This window comes from Priapulus caudatus, unplaced genomic scaffold (assembly GCF_000485595.1).
Source record: "Priapulus caudatus unplaced genomic scaffold, Priapulus_caudatus-5.0.1 Scaffold213, whole genome shotgun sequence".
NCBI lineage: Eukaryota > Metazoa > Priapulida > Priapulimorpha > Priapulimorphida > Priapulidae > Priapulus > Priapulus caudatus.
In genome coordinates, this window is record NW_014577274.1 from 214,201 (window position 1) to 232,425 (window position 18,225).

General features: G+C 39.6%; 3 protein-coding genes across 5 annotated transcripts in view; 2 read left to right on the forward strand and 1 right to left on the reverse strand.

Annotated features, from left to right (window-relative positions):
• The window catches only part of LOC106807416 (arginase, hepatic-like), a 9,000-nt gene extending 7,647 nt beyond the window's left edge, over window positions 1-1,353 (forward strand). Inside the window, exon 8 of one of the 2 annotated variants that reach the window (XM_014809736.1) lies at window positions 226-1,353. In XM_014809736.1, coding sequence (XP_014665222.1) covers window positions 226-305 — 80 coding nt within the window. In that variant the 3' untranslated portion in view covers window positions 306-1,353. Of the gene's footprint in view, window positions 1-129 lie in introns of both variants that reach the window. The other variant, XM_014809737.1, reaches the window with a different exon arrangement.
• A 5-nt stretch (window positions 1,354-1,358) lies between these two features.
• Window positions 1,359-18,225, reverse strand: part of LOC106807414 (ATP-binding cassette sub-family D member 4-like) — a 21,552-nt gene continuing 4,685 nt past the window's right edge. Inside the window, exons 2-18 of one of the 2 annotated variants that reach the window (XM_014809734.1) lie at window positions 16,856-17,005; window positions 16,621-16,739; window positions 16,078-16,205; window positions 15,028-15,167; window positions 13,635-13,751; window positions 13,054-13,179; window positions 10,238-10,383; window positions 9,789-9,910; window positions 8,056-8,147; window positions 6,663-6,764; window positions 6,261-6,361; window positions 5,783-5,893; window positions 5,133-5,224; window positions 4,945-4,981; window positions 4,595-4,697; window positions 4,199-4,275; window positions 1,359-3,669 (exon numbers count right to left, since the gene is read on the reverse strand). In XM_014809734.1, the coding sequence (XP_014665220.1) occupies window positions 3,452-3,669; window positions 4,199-4,275; window positions 4,595-4,697; window positions 4,945-4,981; window positions 5,133-5,224; window positions 5,783-5,893; window positions 6,261-6,361; window positions 6,663-6,764; window positions 8,056-8,147; window positions 9,789-9,910; window positions 10,238-10,383; window positions 13,054-13,179; window positions 13,635-13,751; window positions 15,028-15,167; window positions 16,078-16,205; window positions 16,621-16,739; window positions 16,856-16,908 (1,884 nt within the window). In that variant the 5' untranslated portion in view covers window positions 16,909-17,005 and the 3' untranslated portion in view covers window positions 1,359-3,451. The remainder of the gene's footprint in view (window positions 3,670-4,198; window positions 4,276-4,594; window positions 4,698-4,944; window positions 4,982-5,132; window positions 5,225-5,782; window positions 5,894-6,260; window positions 6,362-6,662; window positions 6,765-8,055; window positions 8,148-9,788; window positions 9,911-10,237; window positions 10,384-13,053; window positions 13,180-13,634; window positions 13,752-15,027; window positions 15,168-16,077; window positions 16,206-16,620; window positions 16,740-16,855; window positions 17,006-18,225) is intronic. The other variant, XM_014809735.1, reaches the window with a different exon arrangement.
• LOC106807417 (transmembrane protein 53-like) overlaps window positions 16,419-18,225 on the forward strand; it is a 10,549-nt gene continuing 8,742 nt past the window's right edge. Inside the window, exon 1 of the mRNA XM_014809740.1 lies at window positions 16,419-16,428. The gene's annotated coding sequence lies outside the window, so the exon portion shown is untranslated. The remainder of the gene's footprint in view (window positions 16,429-18,225) is intronic.

Genomic DNA, 18,225 nt, shown 5'->3' on the forward strand with positions numbered 1-18,225 from the left:
AGACAGACAGACAGATAGACAGATAGATAGAGAGAGAGAGAGAGAGAGAGAGAGAGAGATAAATAGATAGATAGACAGGCTGCAAAATGGGTAAAATGGAGAGAAAAAAATCCTGCATTATGTCTACAGGTATGCTGACGTGTCTTGACCTAGCAGAGATCAACCCGGACATCGGCTCAGCTAGTGATCAGAAACGCACTCTCTATGCGGCAAGGACAATAATCGAGGCTTGCTTTGGAAAGAAGACCTTGGATGCCGCACTAGCCAGTGAGAACGGCGTCGGCTTGATAGATTATCACATGTGAACTGTCTAACTCCATAACCTGCACTGCCAAAGAATGCACATTAAGGAAAAAAGACTAAATAGGTGGTCATGATTGACTTACCACGTCTTCGGCTCCTCGGAAGTAGTCAGATGAGGCTTGTGGAATACCAATGCCTGGCGACCTTCATCGTTCGTTATGGTCGTTGACATAGCAACCAGCATCAGATAAAAACTGCAGCTCTGTGGCTAACGTCAGCTCCTACGTACATATATATATATATATATATATATATATATATACATAGTTCCTCGTGTTACACTGCTCTATATATACCAGTAGTTACTATGCTGATATCGTATTGTCTAATTGCATGTCTGCAAGGTAGATTAAAAACATACATGCATCTTGTGGTTTAGTACGTTTCGCAAACTATGTATGAGCACTATCACCGGTGTATCTACCAGGAGCACTATTATATAGTTTTGGCGAAACTATATTGCAACGACTATAGCATGGCCATTTGCAATTTTCGACCGATTTACGGTTGAACGATAGATCGAACCACTATTGCATGCTTATTTGCTGCAAGTGAGTTCATAAACCTTTATTAATAATTCTGCAATTTAATTGTATCTGTACATATGTACAGATTTGCATGTATATTATAAGTTGGGTGTAGGATTACTATGTATTACCGTTTCAGTATAAGGATGTGATCCAAGATGCAAATAATTTTTTTACGTGACACATCCATCGTTTTTCTTATGGGACATAAATAAATCGTGAAGTTGCTGATTTTATAAGCAACGCATATTGTGTAATTGAATATAAATAAACTATATAATCAAAGTTTTATATTAAAACTCTGGTTTACATTACTTATAAAAAAAATAAAAAAAATGTAGAACAGAAGTAACATAGTATATGCTAGAGCAAAATGCAAATAGATTGTTATGACACCAGAGGAAAAATAACGGAAATCTTCACATTTTCCATAATATTGACAGTTGTATAACAGTGCCACAAAATGATGTACATGCACATGTATATGAACGAATGAATATAGATCATAAATAAATGAAACACAGCCAGTTGTTTTGCCATCGAATGATTTTAATATTGCTAAAAAATTTGTTCGCGACAGACTAGTAGTAATATATCACATCTGCTTAGGTAAACTAGGAATAGTCTACGGCGTTACTCTACTCCCCTTACACTGATACTGAATAAAAGGTCGAATTCCAAAACTCATGATACTCATAGTTTACAACACTCAACCCACAATACACAAGCAGGCGTAAAGTATCCTCCTATTATTTACTCCTGGTACTAATTCCATCCTCTTTTTACTGCAATTCTGTAACCACTGTGATCTGACTATTTTCGCATCATGGAATGGATCTAACCATATTTGGGCATAGCCGTGACCATTTCTAATCTAACGACTTTGGTAATGTTTTGGCACATTTACTGTCAACATGAACATCACACTATATAGCTATAAAATTGTACTCCTGCAACATAGACATGTCATACAACGGCTAGAGGTTGACAAGGTATATATATGCTGATTTGGTAGTTTTGTGTGCATTCACCTATAGCTATGGGAACAATAGCCTCCACTGGATTACGTTTGACGGTTTCATTGAATACGAGTCGTGCGTGCGTGCGTGCGTGTGTGTGTGCGTGTGTGTGTGCGTGTGTGATAAAGACGTTTTTTTTATTTTCATAGGCGTCACAAAGATTTTAATATAGCCGTAATGCACTGTAGGCCATAGTCACTACTGAGCACCAGATATGAGAGGCAAGGTTACCTCGGACACACATTGACATGCCACCATGGCATTTCATAACACAGCATAGCAAAGTATTGGTTAGATATATTTGTGTCTCTGGTAACACTCTAGCTGATATGCCATTACCTCGCGCACGCGCCACATCGAGACTATATAGGTGCAACATATATCAACGCACCTGTAGTTGCAACTGTGCAACATTATAAAACCTATAACAAGACACGCGACGGGTCAACATACATGAGTTTAAAAAATATTTACCACACAATGATTGACACAATTACATATTCAAACTGGTAGCAGAGTATATCTGGTACCTACGCATTTCATTTAATGAACATGTAAACTGGCCTCATCTTGATTGTAATTGAACGGTATATGAATTTTTTTTGAGAATTCCTGCTAGATGGAAGTTTCAACCCATTCACTAATAGCACTTTTTAGTACTACTTTTTAAAAAGTAGTACTCGACCTAATAGTACAAACGTTTTGTCACTGTCTGTAAACCGAATGATCTGAACTAAGCTGCCGCCACCTGTTGGAAATATAGTAGAGTGCACAATATACAAACTAGTTGCAATCCACTCACAGCACCCTCTAATGTTTGGTCAACTTCTGCCGTGTTCACCAGCATAGCATGTTCACACAATCTGCCATTTGTTGTGCTAGTCTGCACACATGATGTGTAAGCACTACAGGGTCCAACAATAAACACAGCCTGACGTGGCTGTGTGACCGATAAGCAGTACAGAGGTGATACAGGGCATCCGTGGCAATTGGAAATTGGCAATGCATATGGCATGACCACAATCTTTGTATGACACCACAATTGCGCTGTGATATCCCAACTGCTCTGCGACATCCTAATTTCTCTGTGATATTCCAATTGTGCTGTTATATGACAACTACTATGTGACACCACAATAGCTCTTTGATAACTTAACTGCTTTGTGATATCACAATTGACCTGATTTATCAGCAAGAATCTTCGGTTGGGAAATTACAGTCCCTTCAGGTTTGAGCTTGCCTATGACAAAGAGCATGTGGATTGCCTCTAGCCAGATGGCAGCAATTAATACACCTCTGACAGTACTGCCAATATTCAACCGGTAGGTAACGTGATGGCAGTATCATGAAGTGTAGTTAATAAGGCTTAGAACTGGTAACGACAGGGTAGATGGACGATAGAATGCTATTCCACAGAAAACTTCTTATCCACGTTTTTAATTTTAGCTCACAAACAGAGATTTGTACAAAAATCTCCTATAGACTTTTTGTCTATATACAGACTGCACGAAATAATAATTATACAAAAATAATTTCTCATATAAATTCTGGGGCACATAAATCAATAATTAATGGCAACTTGCTATTATATATCAAATGAAATCACAGATGGTTAGAAAGCTCTTGTTCACTGGGTGACTCTGTCTTAATGGGATCCATTTTCCAACCTCCAGTGCCATCTAGGTTCAGTTCAACATCATGATATTGCCTCACGGATGCACGATGTCCAACACTCACCAAAGTTATCCCTAGCTGCCGACAGGTAGCGTAGAGTGTCTTTTCCATGTTGGCTGACACTGCACTGGTAGCTTCATCGAGAACTGAAGTACAACATGCAATAAAGTCAACACTCCTTTACCAGTACAAGCCAACAACCGTCGGCCTTTCCCTAAAAAAGCACACGATACGGCATTTAATTGCTGCCGGGCAGGCACTCTCAGTTTTTACAGGTGCTGTGAGTACATAAATGTGACCCGCTCCAGCATAATACGGAATAAGTCGCAAGTCATTGTTTTGAGTAATAAGCACGCACACATGTCAATGCTGAAAATGGCCTACCTGGACAAAAATGAGATTTTTACAAAAATAAGTTCCTAAGTGCATATTTAATCCGGATATATAGGTTCAGATATCTCTAGATCATTATGGTCATTTTTAATTAAAAAAAAAAAAATGACCGCTCATCCCCGACTGGGGCCCTTACCCGGAACGCTTTATCTCAAAAGCTGCATATACTAAGGTGACTTCGCTATAAATTCTAACAAATTCACAAATTTCCCAAGAATGCATCCATTGAAATCCATCCTGTGCTTTCTTGCTGGACGTTACGATTCAAAATTCAACTCTCACCTGCAAACATGGGCGAATGGAAGAAGAGTCGAACAAACGATAGCCTCTGCATCTCTCCCGGAGACAGTACGTCGTACCTACAAATGATTACGTCTGCATGAATCACCTAATCATTAACTCACCAGCTAAGTGGCTGGGAAACCTATATAGGTTATAACTGCCTAAAGATGGGGAAATGTATCACATATCTATACTTATTAGAACCTATAGTCGTTTCTCAAACCGTAAAATTATCTATTGTGCAGACTATTCCGTAAAATTCCGCAGAGTAGGCCCTACAAATTAAATTACATGCTGTTGATATTACAGCTATATAATAAATAAATAAATAAATAAATATATCAATATATCAATATATATATAATTATTATAGATGTCAAGATGTGCAGTAAGTACCAGTTCCATTCCTGGTAAGTGTCCAGACCCTCAGTCCTTTCCAGTAGTGTGGTCATGTCGACTAGATTCAAATACTCTAATATTTTCGCATCCTCTTCTGAACCTGTCAACAATTAAGTCAGTAAGTTAGTGCAATCGCTACACAGCAAGGACAGTCATAATTAACAAGACACACGTGTTTTACACTATTCTAACCAGAATATAAAAGATATGGAGCAATCAGACACCTCTCTATAGAACCCATGTCACCGGTATTCGATTGAATGAAATCAGGATTACACCTTCCCGGATTACCACGAATGCTATTCCAATGCTGATCCCACACATGATCATGATGAAATATATCCTACCTGTTCCAGCATAGCTGTCTTTGAATGGGTATATTATCTGTATAAAACATAATCAGTTGACAATAAATAGACACCCTACTATAGAATATTGGTTGAATGATAACCAGAACAATGCCCATATATCTACTCTAATGTTTGTATACCAAAGTTACATGTTTATGAGCTACACATGAAGTTTTTAACCATACCTGCTGCCTCAGACTACCATCACTTAAGAATGGCTTTTGAGGAAGAAATAGCATTCCACTTGGACCAATTTTAATCATCTGCTCAACTTTACCTGTAGAAATAAGATGATCATTATACATGTTTGTGTTGTTATGTTGCTGTGTGCGTGCATGCTTGCGTGTGTGCATGTGTGCGTGCGTGCTTGCGTGTGCGTGTGCGTGTGCGTGTGCGTGTGCGTGCATGAATGCATGCATTGTGTATAGGTGGGGGGAGAAAGAAAGTGAGAGATTATGGAGAAAAAAAAAGAGGCAGAAATAGTGAGATAGAGAGGGGGAGGGAGGAAAGTATATATGGAGCAAGAGGGAGGGAGAGAGAGAGAGAGATTGAGAGGGGGAGGGGAAAAGGTATATAGGGAGTAAGAGGGAGAATGAGTGAGAGATAGAAAGGGGAAGGGAGGAAGATATAAATGGAGTAACAAGGAGTGTGCATGCGTGCGTGAGAGAGATACAATTCTAATAACCTAATACCATCCATATTATGCATATCTCATTACTGACATGTCAGAATAAAACCAGCAACGACATTATCACACCTACCAAGTTACCAACCCATGTGGAAGAGCACGCTTCCTCCTACATAACCAGCAACCCACCCCGACACCGCACATCACCTGAGGCAGAGTTCCAGAGCCCGGCCAAGATGCGCATTAGTGAGGTTTTGCCACAGCTGCTGTCTCCAGTCACAAGAATGTTCACGCCACCCATGATCTGCATATTCAGACCTGAATGGACACGCACAGACGCATGATCACCACTGCATGGTTCGGGTGGTGGCGCCGAGGGACTGTGTCTGTTAATGTTGCTATTTAATGTCCTTTGTACTAGCGACTGCTTTATCGACTAAAATTTTCACAGCTCTTGTGAGAACTATGGTACGTGGCTACACAATAGAATATTTAATGTACTCATAAAACCATAAATGGTTAAATGCTATTGTAATCACCACGTTTACTGCGGGTTAGGCCGTGAACATGTTGAATATAGACAATTCCTATATAAGGGTTACTTGAGGAAAATCCCAAAAGTGTTCTTTATAGAGAGATATCCATTCTATAGATGTAAACAAATCACAAATTTGATTGTATATACCTTTTACTAAAAGCTTGTCGTCATTCGGTGGTGCGTAACTGACATTCTCTAGTTTGTATGCGAGTCGCACATGCTCCATGCACGTGACACTCTTATCCATGCTACGAAGTAAACAACATTATTCAAATTAGTTTCAAATTAGTGTCATGCCACGTGAATGGGTGAACTTTTAATGGAATAATAACAAAAAAGTGCGATTCCAATGAGAAACATTCCTTAAAAATTTTTGGGTAAATTTACAATGAAATAATTACAATTAAGTGATATGAAAATGCTAAGATTTACTGATGCATTTTAAGAGCCTTTTAAATGAAAATTTTTTGATGAATCCTCCCTTATTCTATGTGTTCAGTTCTAAAATTATCCAAAATTATCTAAAATTAACAGCTCCACTTCACTTACAGTGATTCTGCAGTAGCACTGCTGTCAAATCCACTAGAGCTACTACTGTTAATAGTGTTGGGCTTTTCCACACGTTGAATGACCTCTATTAACTCTCCTATCCTATTAAATAAAGATATTATACATATTAAATCTGTACCATATGCTATTATATCAAAACATACATCACATACAACACCCTCACACAGTGAAGAAAGCAAAGAAATGAACAACTAATCAAACAGAATAACACAAAGGAAACATAAATGAAAGTGTCAATGACACTGTAGCTCACCTTGGGTGTGATAGAAGAGGGAGGGGGGATATATAAAGCAACAGTATATATGGGAGAACTCCCATATTATATAGCATATCTCCCATTATATACTCTTGATAATGATATATGCATAAGTTTTGATGCGAAAATTAATGTTTCAGATCTGAAAGTCTGATATCTTGACGAGAGATGGCACTACGCCTAAAAGATCGCCATTTTGGTTTTCGAATATCGCGCAAATAAAAACAATAAAATATTCCAGTCAAATTACTGTAACGAAGAATCTAAAACACAATATTACACGTATATAGGTATGATTGTAGAGTTGTTAACCAGTTAGACGAAATAAACGTAATAGGACGTTGTTATCTCTCCCAGGAGTAACAACTGTTTTGGGGCTAGCCTTACACATTCACATTAAAATTTAACAAAATCGAATGAATTTAGATGGCCATTTTCATTTTTGCCAAAAAGTGGGCGTGACTCAAAAGTAGGGGGTCAAAAGGTTCTTGAGCTATCGTTGACCGTAGGCAGACACTATGGCCATAAATCTACCTAATTTGCATAATTTAAATTTTTTTTTAAAACCTGTGTGATATGTTTTGGGGCCAGTCCTCATTCATTCACATACCAGAAATGAGCAAAACCCATTAAACCTGAACTGACTTGTGGCCATTTCCATTTTTGCCAAAAAGTGGACGTGGCTCGAATGTAGGTCAACTGGCGTGCTCCAAAATAGAATGTTCAAACCTCTCCCATAGGAGTAACAACTATATGCAATTTGAAACATGTGGGTCAAACGGTTCTTGAGTTATCGTTGACCGTAGCCATATGTTGACGGACGGACGGCCGGATGGACGTACGACAGACGACACCCCATGGCAATAGCTCATCTTGACGATGTCAAGGCGAGCTAAACAGCTACTGAACGTAGCTTTATTATCTTTCACAGATTTCAGAAAGACTGTCTAATGCTATTTCTGCAAAATATCATTCTAACAATAAAAAGAACCCATGAGAAATTATAACTAAAAGCAAACCTAACATAACATCTACAGTAAGTTTTCTTATCATCTAATTATATACTAGAGATTTTAGTGGTAATTATTTATGTGCACCCGACTTATAAATCACTACCTGTGTGCCGTTCCAGCAATATCTGTCAGCTTCACAGACTGGTCTATGAGGCGTGTGAATGAAAAGATGAGATAGATGCATACAAATGCAGTCTGAAAAGAAAAGGTAACATCTCAATCAGGAATTATTAAGTACAGCACAGAGCCATCAATTGGGAGAGAATAATGAAAGCATTTAAAAGCCAAAACTGTTTTATTGTGTTGAGAGATCAAAGCCACATGACAATAATATAATACATGTTCATGATATTACATTTATTTAATACGAAGAGTACATTTACAACAACTATACAACCGTACGATGTACTGGTAATGTAATCGTTAATGTACTCCTGTTAATATGATATTGAAAGACGTTACAGTAAGCAAGTGGGAAAATGTGTCTGGGGGATTAATATCCAGTTTCCCAGCTAAAAAAATATGCCACTTCCCAGTTCCCGCTCAACTAAAATTGCAATTTCGGCATTCCGACGTCCCGATCGACTTCTATTGCCGAATCCCGAAAAATTAATCTGATGTTTTCTAGTTCTCAGATAATAATGAAAGTGTCAATGACACGTACTGTAGCTCACCTTGGGTGTGATAGAAGAGGGAGCGGGGATATATAAAGCAAGAGTATATATAGGAGAACTCCCATTATATAGCATATCTCCCATTATATACTCGTGATAATGATATATGCATTGCATAAGTTTTGATGCGAAAATTAATGTTTCAGATCTGAAAGTCTGAAATCTTGACGAGAGATGGCGCTACGCCTAAATGATCGCCATTTTGGTTTTTGAATATCGCGCAAATAAAAACAATAAAATATTCCAGTCAAATGTACTGTCACCGAAAAATCTAAAACACAAATATTACACGTATATAGTTATGATTGTACAGTTCGTTGACCAGTTAAGACGAAATAAACGTAATCAGGCACTGTCATCTCTCCATAGGTAGTAACAACATGTTTTGGGCTGCCTTACACATTCACATACCAAAATTTAACAAAATCGAATGAATTTAGATGGCCATTTTTATTTTTGCCAAACACATATCAGAAATGAGCAAAATCCATTGAACCTGAACTGACTTATGGCCATTTCCATTTTTGCCAAAATGGACAGTGGCTGAAATAGGTCGACTGGCGTGCTACGAAATATCGGAATTCAAATCTCTCCATATAGATAAACAACTGTAATATCATAGTTGAAACCATGTGGTCAAGCGGATTTCTTGAGTTATGTTGACCCGTAGCGCAAGCAGCTGGAAATGACCATAGTGAAATTGCCAAAATCTACCTACTATATTGCAATATAAAAAAAAAAATCAAAACCCGTGTGATACGTTTTGGGGCCAGTCCTCATTCATACACATACCAGAAATGAGCAAAATTCATTGAACCTGAACTGACTTATGGCCATTTCCATTTTTGCCAAAAAGTGGACGTGGCTCGAATGTAGGTTGACTGGCGTGCTCCAAAATAGGATGTTCAAACCTCTCCCATAGGAGTAACAACTATATGCAATTTGAAACATGTGTGTCAAACGGTTCTTGAGTTATCGTTGACCGTAGCCAAATGTTGACGGACGGACGGACAGACGGACGGACGTACGACGGATGACACCCCATGGCAATAGCTCATCTTGACGATGTCAAGGCGAGCTAAAAATGGACAAACCTTGCATCTTGAAATTAACCACTCCCCTCCCCCTCACACGAGGCAAAGAATATCATAAGCTTTTTAACCTGGCTAATGAGTGCAGAGAGGTCAGCCGAATTTAGGTCATCATAAACACCAGCAAATATTGGTATCGCCAGCACAACATAGCTCAGAATGCTCCCGATGTAGTCAATGAAGTTTATCGAAACTAAAACAATACAACAACGTTGAATCGATCGTCAATAAAATCTGCCAAAAGCCAACTAAATGTATTGTATTGTCAAATGTATTGTCTCCTAAACACTATCACTGATTATTGCTGGAATGGAAAATTTAATCAAAAGACAATTGTATAAGCATTTATAAAATCATTTAATATTTTAATCGAAATATACATCCAGGTTTATGTGTAAAGTTTTACCTGGAAGTTGGCAAGTCAACAGAAACTTGAGTGAAAAAGATTAAACGTATCGACTAGGTCATTGCGATAAAGGTGAGATAAAACATAGATGGGAGGGCTGCATGCGTAGCTTACAATGTAGGAGATATTCCCGGTTCATCAGCCGTGCTTGTATGTCTAACAGCAAGTCCAGCTTCTGATTGGTCCGTGCCTCCTCGACCCTGTCAGCCTTGTAGAATGCTGCCGACTCGGCGTTTGCGCGTATCTGCATGTGCTTGAACCTGCCCAGTGAGTGAGTCAGCATGCATGAATACAGCCTGCACGCACACACACGACCATGCACTCACGCACGCACACTGACATAAACAGTAGAATATATACCCTTCTTTAGGACTATAGTTTTTAATGAGAGGCTGAATAAGGTTTAAGTTATGATAAGGGCAAAGTTAGGGGTATGTAATCGCTAAGATTAGTGTTAGGGGTTGGGTTTGAGGGACGGATTATATAGTTAGGGTTAGGATAATGATGATTTATTAAATTTGTAATAGACATGAGTACTAAAAGCACGTTGACGTTTGTACAGGTGTGACTCCAGCAGATAAAAAGAAGGGTCCTGGAAAATACTGTCACATTGAAAACTAACAAGTGCCGCAGAGCGACAGGGCTCATCTGGTGTCTGGTGTTCTGCTGATAAATTCATTTGTGCATAGCAAGACGTCCTATACATACGTTCATTTCTAACCCAAAAAACAACACTTCAAACTAGTGTAATTAAATTCCGATAGATGGCGGGCCGCTATCAAAGGCATCGATGCATCGAATGATCGGTCAGCCAAAGCATTAATTGCAGCAATGGCAGCTGTCAGTGTGACGATGGATTGCAAAAAACAGGAGCGAATAATTACCATATTATTACTATACATAACGTGCGTTCTATGGTGTCAGGTAATAAGGTACATTAAACCCCTTGCGAGGCACATCTGGCTCGTTAAAAATAGCTCAATAGTTGATACAACCAGAGCAGCTCGTGCAAGATTACAATTTACAGCAATACGATAGCAAATATCTGTAAACTAATTTCAGTACAAGGTGGGCCAGTGATTAGTGGACCGAATAAGCTCAAGAACGTACACACTTGCGTCTATATTGGTGCCAAAATTTGATGAGAAAATTAAATTATGTCTGGGAAATCTGCAGCCTCACTCCTGGGTAATTATTTGAATGCTAGTGACTGTATTCCAACTATTCATAAGTCATCTCATTATCTCCTAAGTAAGCGTTGTTCAAGTAAGAGTTATGTGTGGAATTTCACTGTAAAATGGGAGCTTTCCACAACCACAGGTACTCTGGTAAAACTGCCAACGCAGTTGAGAAACAAATCAATGTTTAACCCTCCTCTTGAGGGTCAAAAGGTTATCCGACACTTACTCTTTGCATGTCAGCAGAAAGTACATTTCATGGTCCTTTCAATAAAGCCATAAAAATGCTAGGTCACCGCTGAAACAAAAAAGTTTTTCAATCGCTCCGTCAGACCATGTCCTCAGAAAATGTCTAAAATCTGCCCTGTGCCCCATTGACCTTTGACCCGTGACCTCCAATTTCGGCACAGTGATGGCTTTTCCTACCATGATGCTATACACCGACTATCACGAGCCTAGGTCGAGCCGTTTAGATTTGTGCCGCAATTCTGCATTTCCTCCCTATACCTTAAGTTAAGGAGGGAATGTTCCCCCTTCTTTTACACCTCTTGACCTTTGACCCCCAGCTTCGACATCCCAACTCGTTTTGACGATCCCCCCCAACGTCCCGAATATCGTGACCGTACGTCAAGCGGTTAAGATTTGTGCCCAACTGTTGACGGACGGACGGACGCACGGACGCATGCTCATGGGATTCTACAAGCTGCATCTGACTATGTCAGATGAGCTAAAAATAGAATATTCGATGGACTCACAATTAGTCAGAGTAAAGGGATGAGCAGTTTGGTGGACAGGAAAGGAAGGTTGTATAATAGAAAAGGAGAGCAAAACAGGAACGACCTCCTAGAGAGAAGCAGTAAGAGATGGAACAGAGTATGTAGAAGAAGCACGCCTCTTTCTATATCTCCTCTTCATCTTCATTTCCCTCCCCTACCCTTCCCTCCCTCCACCCATTAAACAGATTTTCATATCCGTTTGATATAACTGGCTCACTGCAGTAGCGAGTGCTGCCACTAATAGCAATTGATAAACGTGGATATATCCACAGTATACTGTGTATATCTAGATCTATATGTAAACTCATTGACACAATGGAATCTATGTGACTACAGTAGTGGTAAATACTGACATTGATAGCTGTGCGATTGTAGCAGTTTAATAGCATATATAGGTACTGCTAATGCATACTTCTACATACGATTTAGGCACGAATGGCATGATTTTCACCTCGTGTCAAGACATCACAAGCGCGATAACGAAAAAAAACACTAAACTATGATTTTAACCAAATCTAAATGAATTATCTTCACTTATCCTCGATCAAAATAGCAAATTACACCACTGTGGATGTTCATCTTAGGATAGGGAACTTGTGTTCAGACATTTGACTGACCATTGTAAATCACGCTACTCACTGGAGAAATCAGTACTAATCTTTGCAATAAGATAAGACCAAAATCAAAAACCCTACATGGAGGTTTCTAAATGTTAATGCATACAATCACGTGCCTTCAGGGGGCCAAGCGCGTTTAAAGTTTTTCATTTCGGTATTATTATGTATACACCACTCGCCAGGGAAAAAATGACTTTTTTTTTCACGGGAGCTCTTTTTCAAGTTTGTGGAAAATATAGCTCTCGTCAAAAATGTTTTACGGGAACTATTTTGAGCCTCACGGGAGCGATTTCGGAGGTTTGAAGAGCGAATCGCTCATCGCTCCCGTGTATTTTTTACCCTGCCACTCGCGCGCTCACCTGAAATTGCCCTCGTTTTTCTCCTGCTGGACAACGAGGTTGACTATGGGAGACATGAGAAGCTTGTTCACCACCGTGCTCACGACGAAGAACACAAAGACGCTGACCGGTCCCAGCCAACCAGTGCTGGCAGAATACAATGGCACACATATATGTATAGGCAAATATACAGAGAGAGAGGGAGTGAGGGAGGCAGGGAGGGAGGGAGGAGAGGGGAGGAGAGAAAGCGAGTGAGCGAGAGAGGAGAGAGAGAAAGAGAGAGAGAGAGAGAGAGAAAGAGAGAGAGATAGACAGATAGAGGGAGAGAGGAAGGAGAGAGACGGAGAGGGAGAGAAATAGGTAGGTTAGTTATAGAGGGTTGCACAACTGTTATACTATGACCAAGGAACGTTTTTGCTAGCTTATAAATGAATTCCTCTTACATGGACGTAGCACATCGTGGATGCTGAAATGGTAGGCTTCTCATATTCCCACTTAACAATGGTGCCACTCGAACATAATTTCTCATGCTGAGTACTGAAATTCAGTTATAGTACTATACTGTATAGTTAAGAACTAAATAGACGACACTTCATTCCTACCTCTTCCATGCTTGATATGTGTAGTATGCGATCGTGAATGGAGAAATAAGAAGCTCAGGCACAACCTGGCTGAACTGTTTGCAAAGCTTGTCCACATCCTGCGTAATTCTCTGGTCTCTGCATAAGATCGCAGCTATGTGCTTGTACGTGAAGAAATTACAATTTACACTTTACACCTCTCCTATTTTCATTAATATACCCACTAGTAGATTAATAAATGGGTTTTCCCATGTATTTATCATGTACTCCTATAATAATTACATTACCTACCATTTTACTATTCCCTTTACAGTGAGCTAAAATATGTATAGCTATAAAATATTAAAATGGAGCAATTACTAAAACAAGTGCTGCAGAGCGACGGCGCTCAACTGACGTGTAATGTAGCCGGGTATTCTTCTGATAAACTCACTGGCAACCGAATCAAGTGCGCGCTCCTGCCACCGCGTTGATAGGCTTTGCTATACCGGTAGTACAGTAATAAAAATATAGCTGTGTAACTTTAATGACTTCGCTATATTAACGTTATCATGGATATGCGTTGAGCGCAAGTGTAGTGCTGGTGGTGGGGGGGAGGGTGGAGGGATGAGGGGGCAGGTGGAGGGGGCTCTAATAGCAAAAGCAGTTCCGTCTTTTGTTAACAGTCAACAAATCCATGTTTAACCCTCCTCTTGAGGGTCAAAAGGTTATGATCAGACACTTACTCTTCGCACGTCAACGGAAAGTAGATTTCACGGTCATTTCAATAAAGTGATAAAAATGGTAGGTCAGCGCTGAAACAAAAAAGTTTTGCACTCGGTCCATCAGACCATGTCCTCAGAAAATGTCTGATATCTGACCTTTCTCCACCCTGCCATTTGACCTCCAATTTCACGCTGGTGATGGGTTTCCTCCCCATCACACTATACATCGAATATTAAGAGCGTAGGTCGAGCCGTTGAGATTTGTGCCGCAATTCCGTATTTCCTCCTATACCTTAAGTTAAGGGGAAAATATTCCCCCTCCATTGACACATCTCCTTCGACATACCGAGTCCTTTTCGCGATACCCCCCCCCCACGTCCCGAATATCAAATTCGTATGTTGCACGGTTAAGATTTGTGCCGTAACTGTTGACGCACAGACGGCCGGACGGACATTCATGCGATTCTACAAGCTGCATCTGACTTCGTCAGCTGAGCTAACAAGCACTAACCACTTCAATACTCAGTTATAATAATTCTATTAAATATCAACAATATATTACAGAAAAACACATCATGAGTGTCGGGTAAAATCTTGAAACCTGGGAAAAATAATTTAAGAAATTTCTATAATTATAGAAACGATTCTTATCACTTTCGTTATAAATGTAACTAGTGACTTTTCTATACATGTTACAACTGAAAACATACGGATTGTCAATGGTGTTGTCCAATACATTAAGCTTGTAATAGTTTGAGTCCTGGAAGTATATGCGATGAAGCCTATTGCACACAAACTTTCTCCAAGTTACATAAAGTAGGGAGCTGGTGTACTGACCCGTACTCTTTATCTGAAACATTCAAACATTTAAGTAATACTGAGATAACCAGTACAGGTACACAACCGATTTTCCGGAACCCTTGGTTCCAAGGCCTTTTTGGATCATCCGTTTTTCCGGACCAAAAGAGGTCCCATAATAATAATTCAACAATACACCTCTGAGCAACTAAATACCTCCCATCATCTCTAAAGCACCATGCACTGCTAGAAATGTCAACAAATATTAAATGAAAATTAATGTAAACCACCACTGACACTTGCACCTGCCTTAGATGCCATAGCTAGGGTAAAATTTGAGCAAAACAATGTGGTGGCCACCCGGTGAATTTTATCAGAACTAAAAGAGGTTCCCAACCATCAGTGTCCGGAAAATCGGTAGTGTACCTGTATATGTTACTGTAATACTACTTGTTAATGCTACTTCCTCTTACATGTCTAGAAAGAGAGGAGAGGGAGAGAGGGAGAGAGGAAGAGGGAGAAGGAGCGGGAGAGTGAGAGAGTGAGAGAGAGAGAGAGAGAGAGAGAGAGAGAGAGAGAAGACAGACAGCATTTCAATCTCCTTTCAATGCAGTCACGAAAATGTTAGTAAAGTGCTGAAGATATTATTATTAGGTTTCCCAGTGAGCTGGTCCCATTGTGCCAGTAAGAGTAGCGGTGCTGTTTAGAGATGAATACGTTAAGCTTGGAAAAAATGCACTTAATTGTCTGAATATGACATATATGCTAAACATCATGACTACAATATGATTTAAACCATTTATTTTCCATGATTTCCTGATATAGGAGCTTTCATCTGGCAATACTGCACTGTTCAAAATTTCAGATACATGATGTATGAATGCTCTGCTTGAAAGAAAATCACATATGCGCCAAGTATTAAATCTTTCCGATTCGTTTTGTAAAAACAAAAAATATCTTACAAATGCAATTGCACAAATGAGTATAGTCGCAAAGATGAGCTCTGTCTTGAACCCTGGCATATCCTTTTCACCCAACACTTTGTAGAAACGAGATGGCAGCAAACCCACACTGTATGTGACTACTTCCTCTAGTAAAAGTAAAGAAGATATATGAGATGTCTGATGAAATACATAGGCTGCAACATTATGCATTTTAACTACTGAAGATACAATTGCTACAACGTATGAACACAGGTTTTGTATTAAATAGTATGGAATATAGAATAATATTAAAATAAAATCATGAAACCAGTAGTAGTATATTTAAAATGCATTCAGTTTTACATAAACCTAATTAACTACTACTGAACAGTTACATATGCCTCCCAACACAAAATAATAATACTTGCAGACATTCGATCATCTTCGTATTACATCCTCCTGAAATGCAACTATACTCTCTAATATCGTATAGATTTTACGTTTTTCACGACTTGCACCCGACTTCCTATTCCTAAATAGTTTTCCCCATGCACTAGCTATGACCACTCGGTCTCCACTTACGTAACAGCAGGATGGTGAGAAGAAAGATGAACAGGAGAACTGTGATCGATGTCACTCCTGGAAACATCACCTTCTGCAGCCTCAGGAAGCGTCCCAGAAACACAGTGTCAAAACTGAAACTGCGATACAAAAGCGAGGGTAAAAGACAAGGCCTACTTTTTCGTCACAATGACCTGCCGCCTAATTCATATTTCATCATGAGTACGTTTCTTTTCTGACGACTGCTGACTCATACCGTTTAACTCCCGAGCCAAGTGACTCTAATTTATTATAAAATGGTCTCCACATTCTGGTTTCTTGGGCAGCTCACTGACAGATGAAGTGTCATGCAATGCGTCCAAACACAAAGTCATGCATCAAAATGTAAATTCAAGCAGATATAACCCTGAAAAAAAAATCATTATCAATCTGTAACCGATAAGAAGAACTATACAACGCTAACAATCAGGTACAGTACATAGGATTGGAGCTATACAGTAAAGGCCATCTATAAATTATCACTGCAAACAGGCTATACTTAACATGTAACTCTAGTACTAAAAGTAAAACATTTATTGCTCTGCATTATGTCCCGGATAGCAACAAAGGTCTAAGTTCTCAAGAGCTGCTTGTTATGCTCACATGAATGATGCAGAAATGGCTCACAAAACATCTGCAACATGTCATCAGTTCATCATCATATAAATTAGGGTGTGAATAAAACCCGGACCCGGACTCTGACCTCGTGTCCGGGTCCGGGTTTTATCCATCGGTCCGGGTCCGGAGCCCCCTCCTTAATAATAATAATAATAATAATAAGGACTGATATATAATGGATCCGGACTGATACAGAATGAGTCCGGACTGGTGTAGAATGGGTCCGGACTGATACAGAATGGGTCCGGACTGGTACATAATGAGTCCGGACTGGTGTAGAATGGGTCCGGACTGATACAGAATGGGTCCGGACTGGTACATAATGAGTCAAGACTGATGTAGAATGGGTCCGGACTGATGTAGAATGGGTCCGGACTGGTAAATAATGAGTCCGGACTGGTGTAGAATGGATCCGGACTGATGTAGAATGGGTCCGGGCTCACTTGTGTGTGGTACTAGGGTAATTCTATGAAATGTGGTTTTTAAGTATTATGCAAAACGAAAGGAAACTAACCAAAAGAAGTGTCAAACCCCGTAGCATTTATTTTACTTACTTTTATCAAAATGTCAACACGAAACACGGAAAAGGTGTTTACCGATTATCAATGGACCCGGGCCCGAGCCGGGCCCGGGCCGGACCCGGACATATGGCGTTAAACCCCTGGGTCTAAACCCAGTACAGTCAGTTGGTCTATATAAGAAAGTCACCATGCCTACAATCCTTTATGGTTGCGAGTTATGGATCAACCTAACAAACAAGGACATAAGTGAGCTAAACAAAATTCAACACTTTTGCTGCAAACCACTACTTGGCTTACACAAACAGTCACGATCATCGATTCCAGAACATACTTATGTCTTCTTATTCTGTGCACCACCATCACTACATATAAAGTAGTGATGCACAAACAACAAAACATTGATGAATAACAATGTAACACATCGTTGTATTCAATGAGAATATTTCGT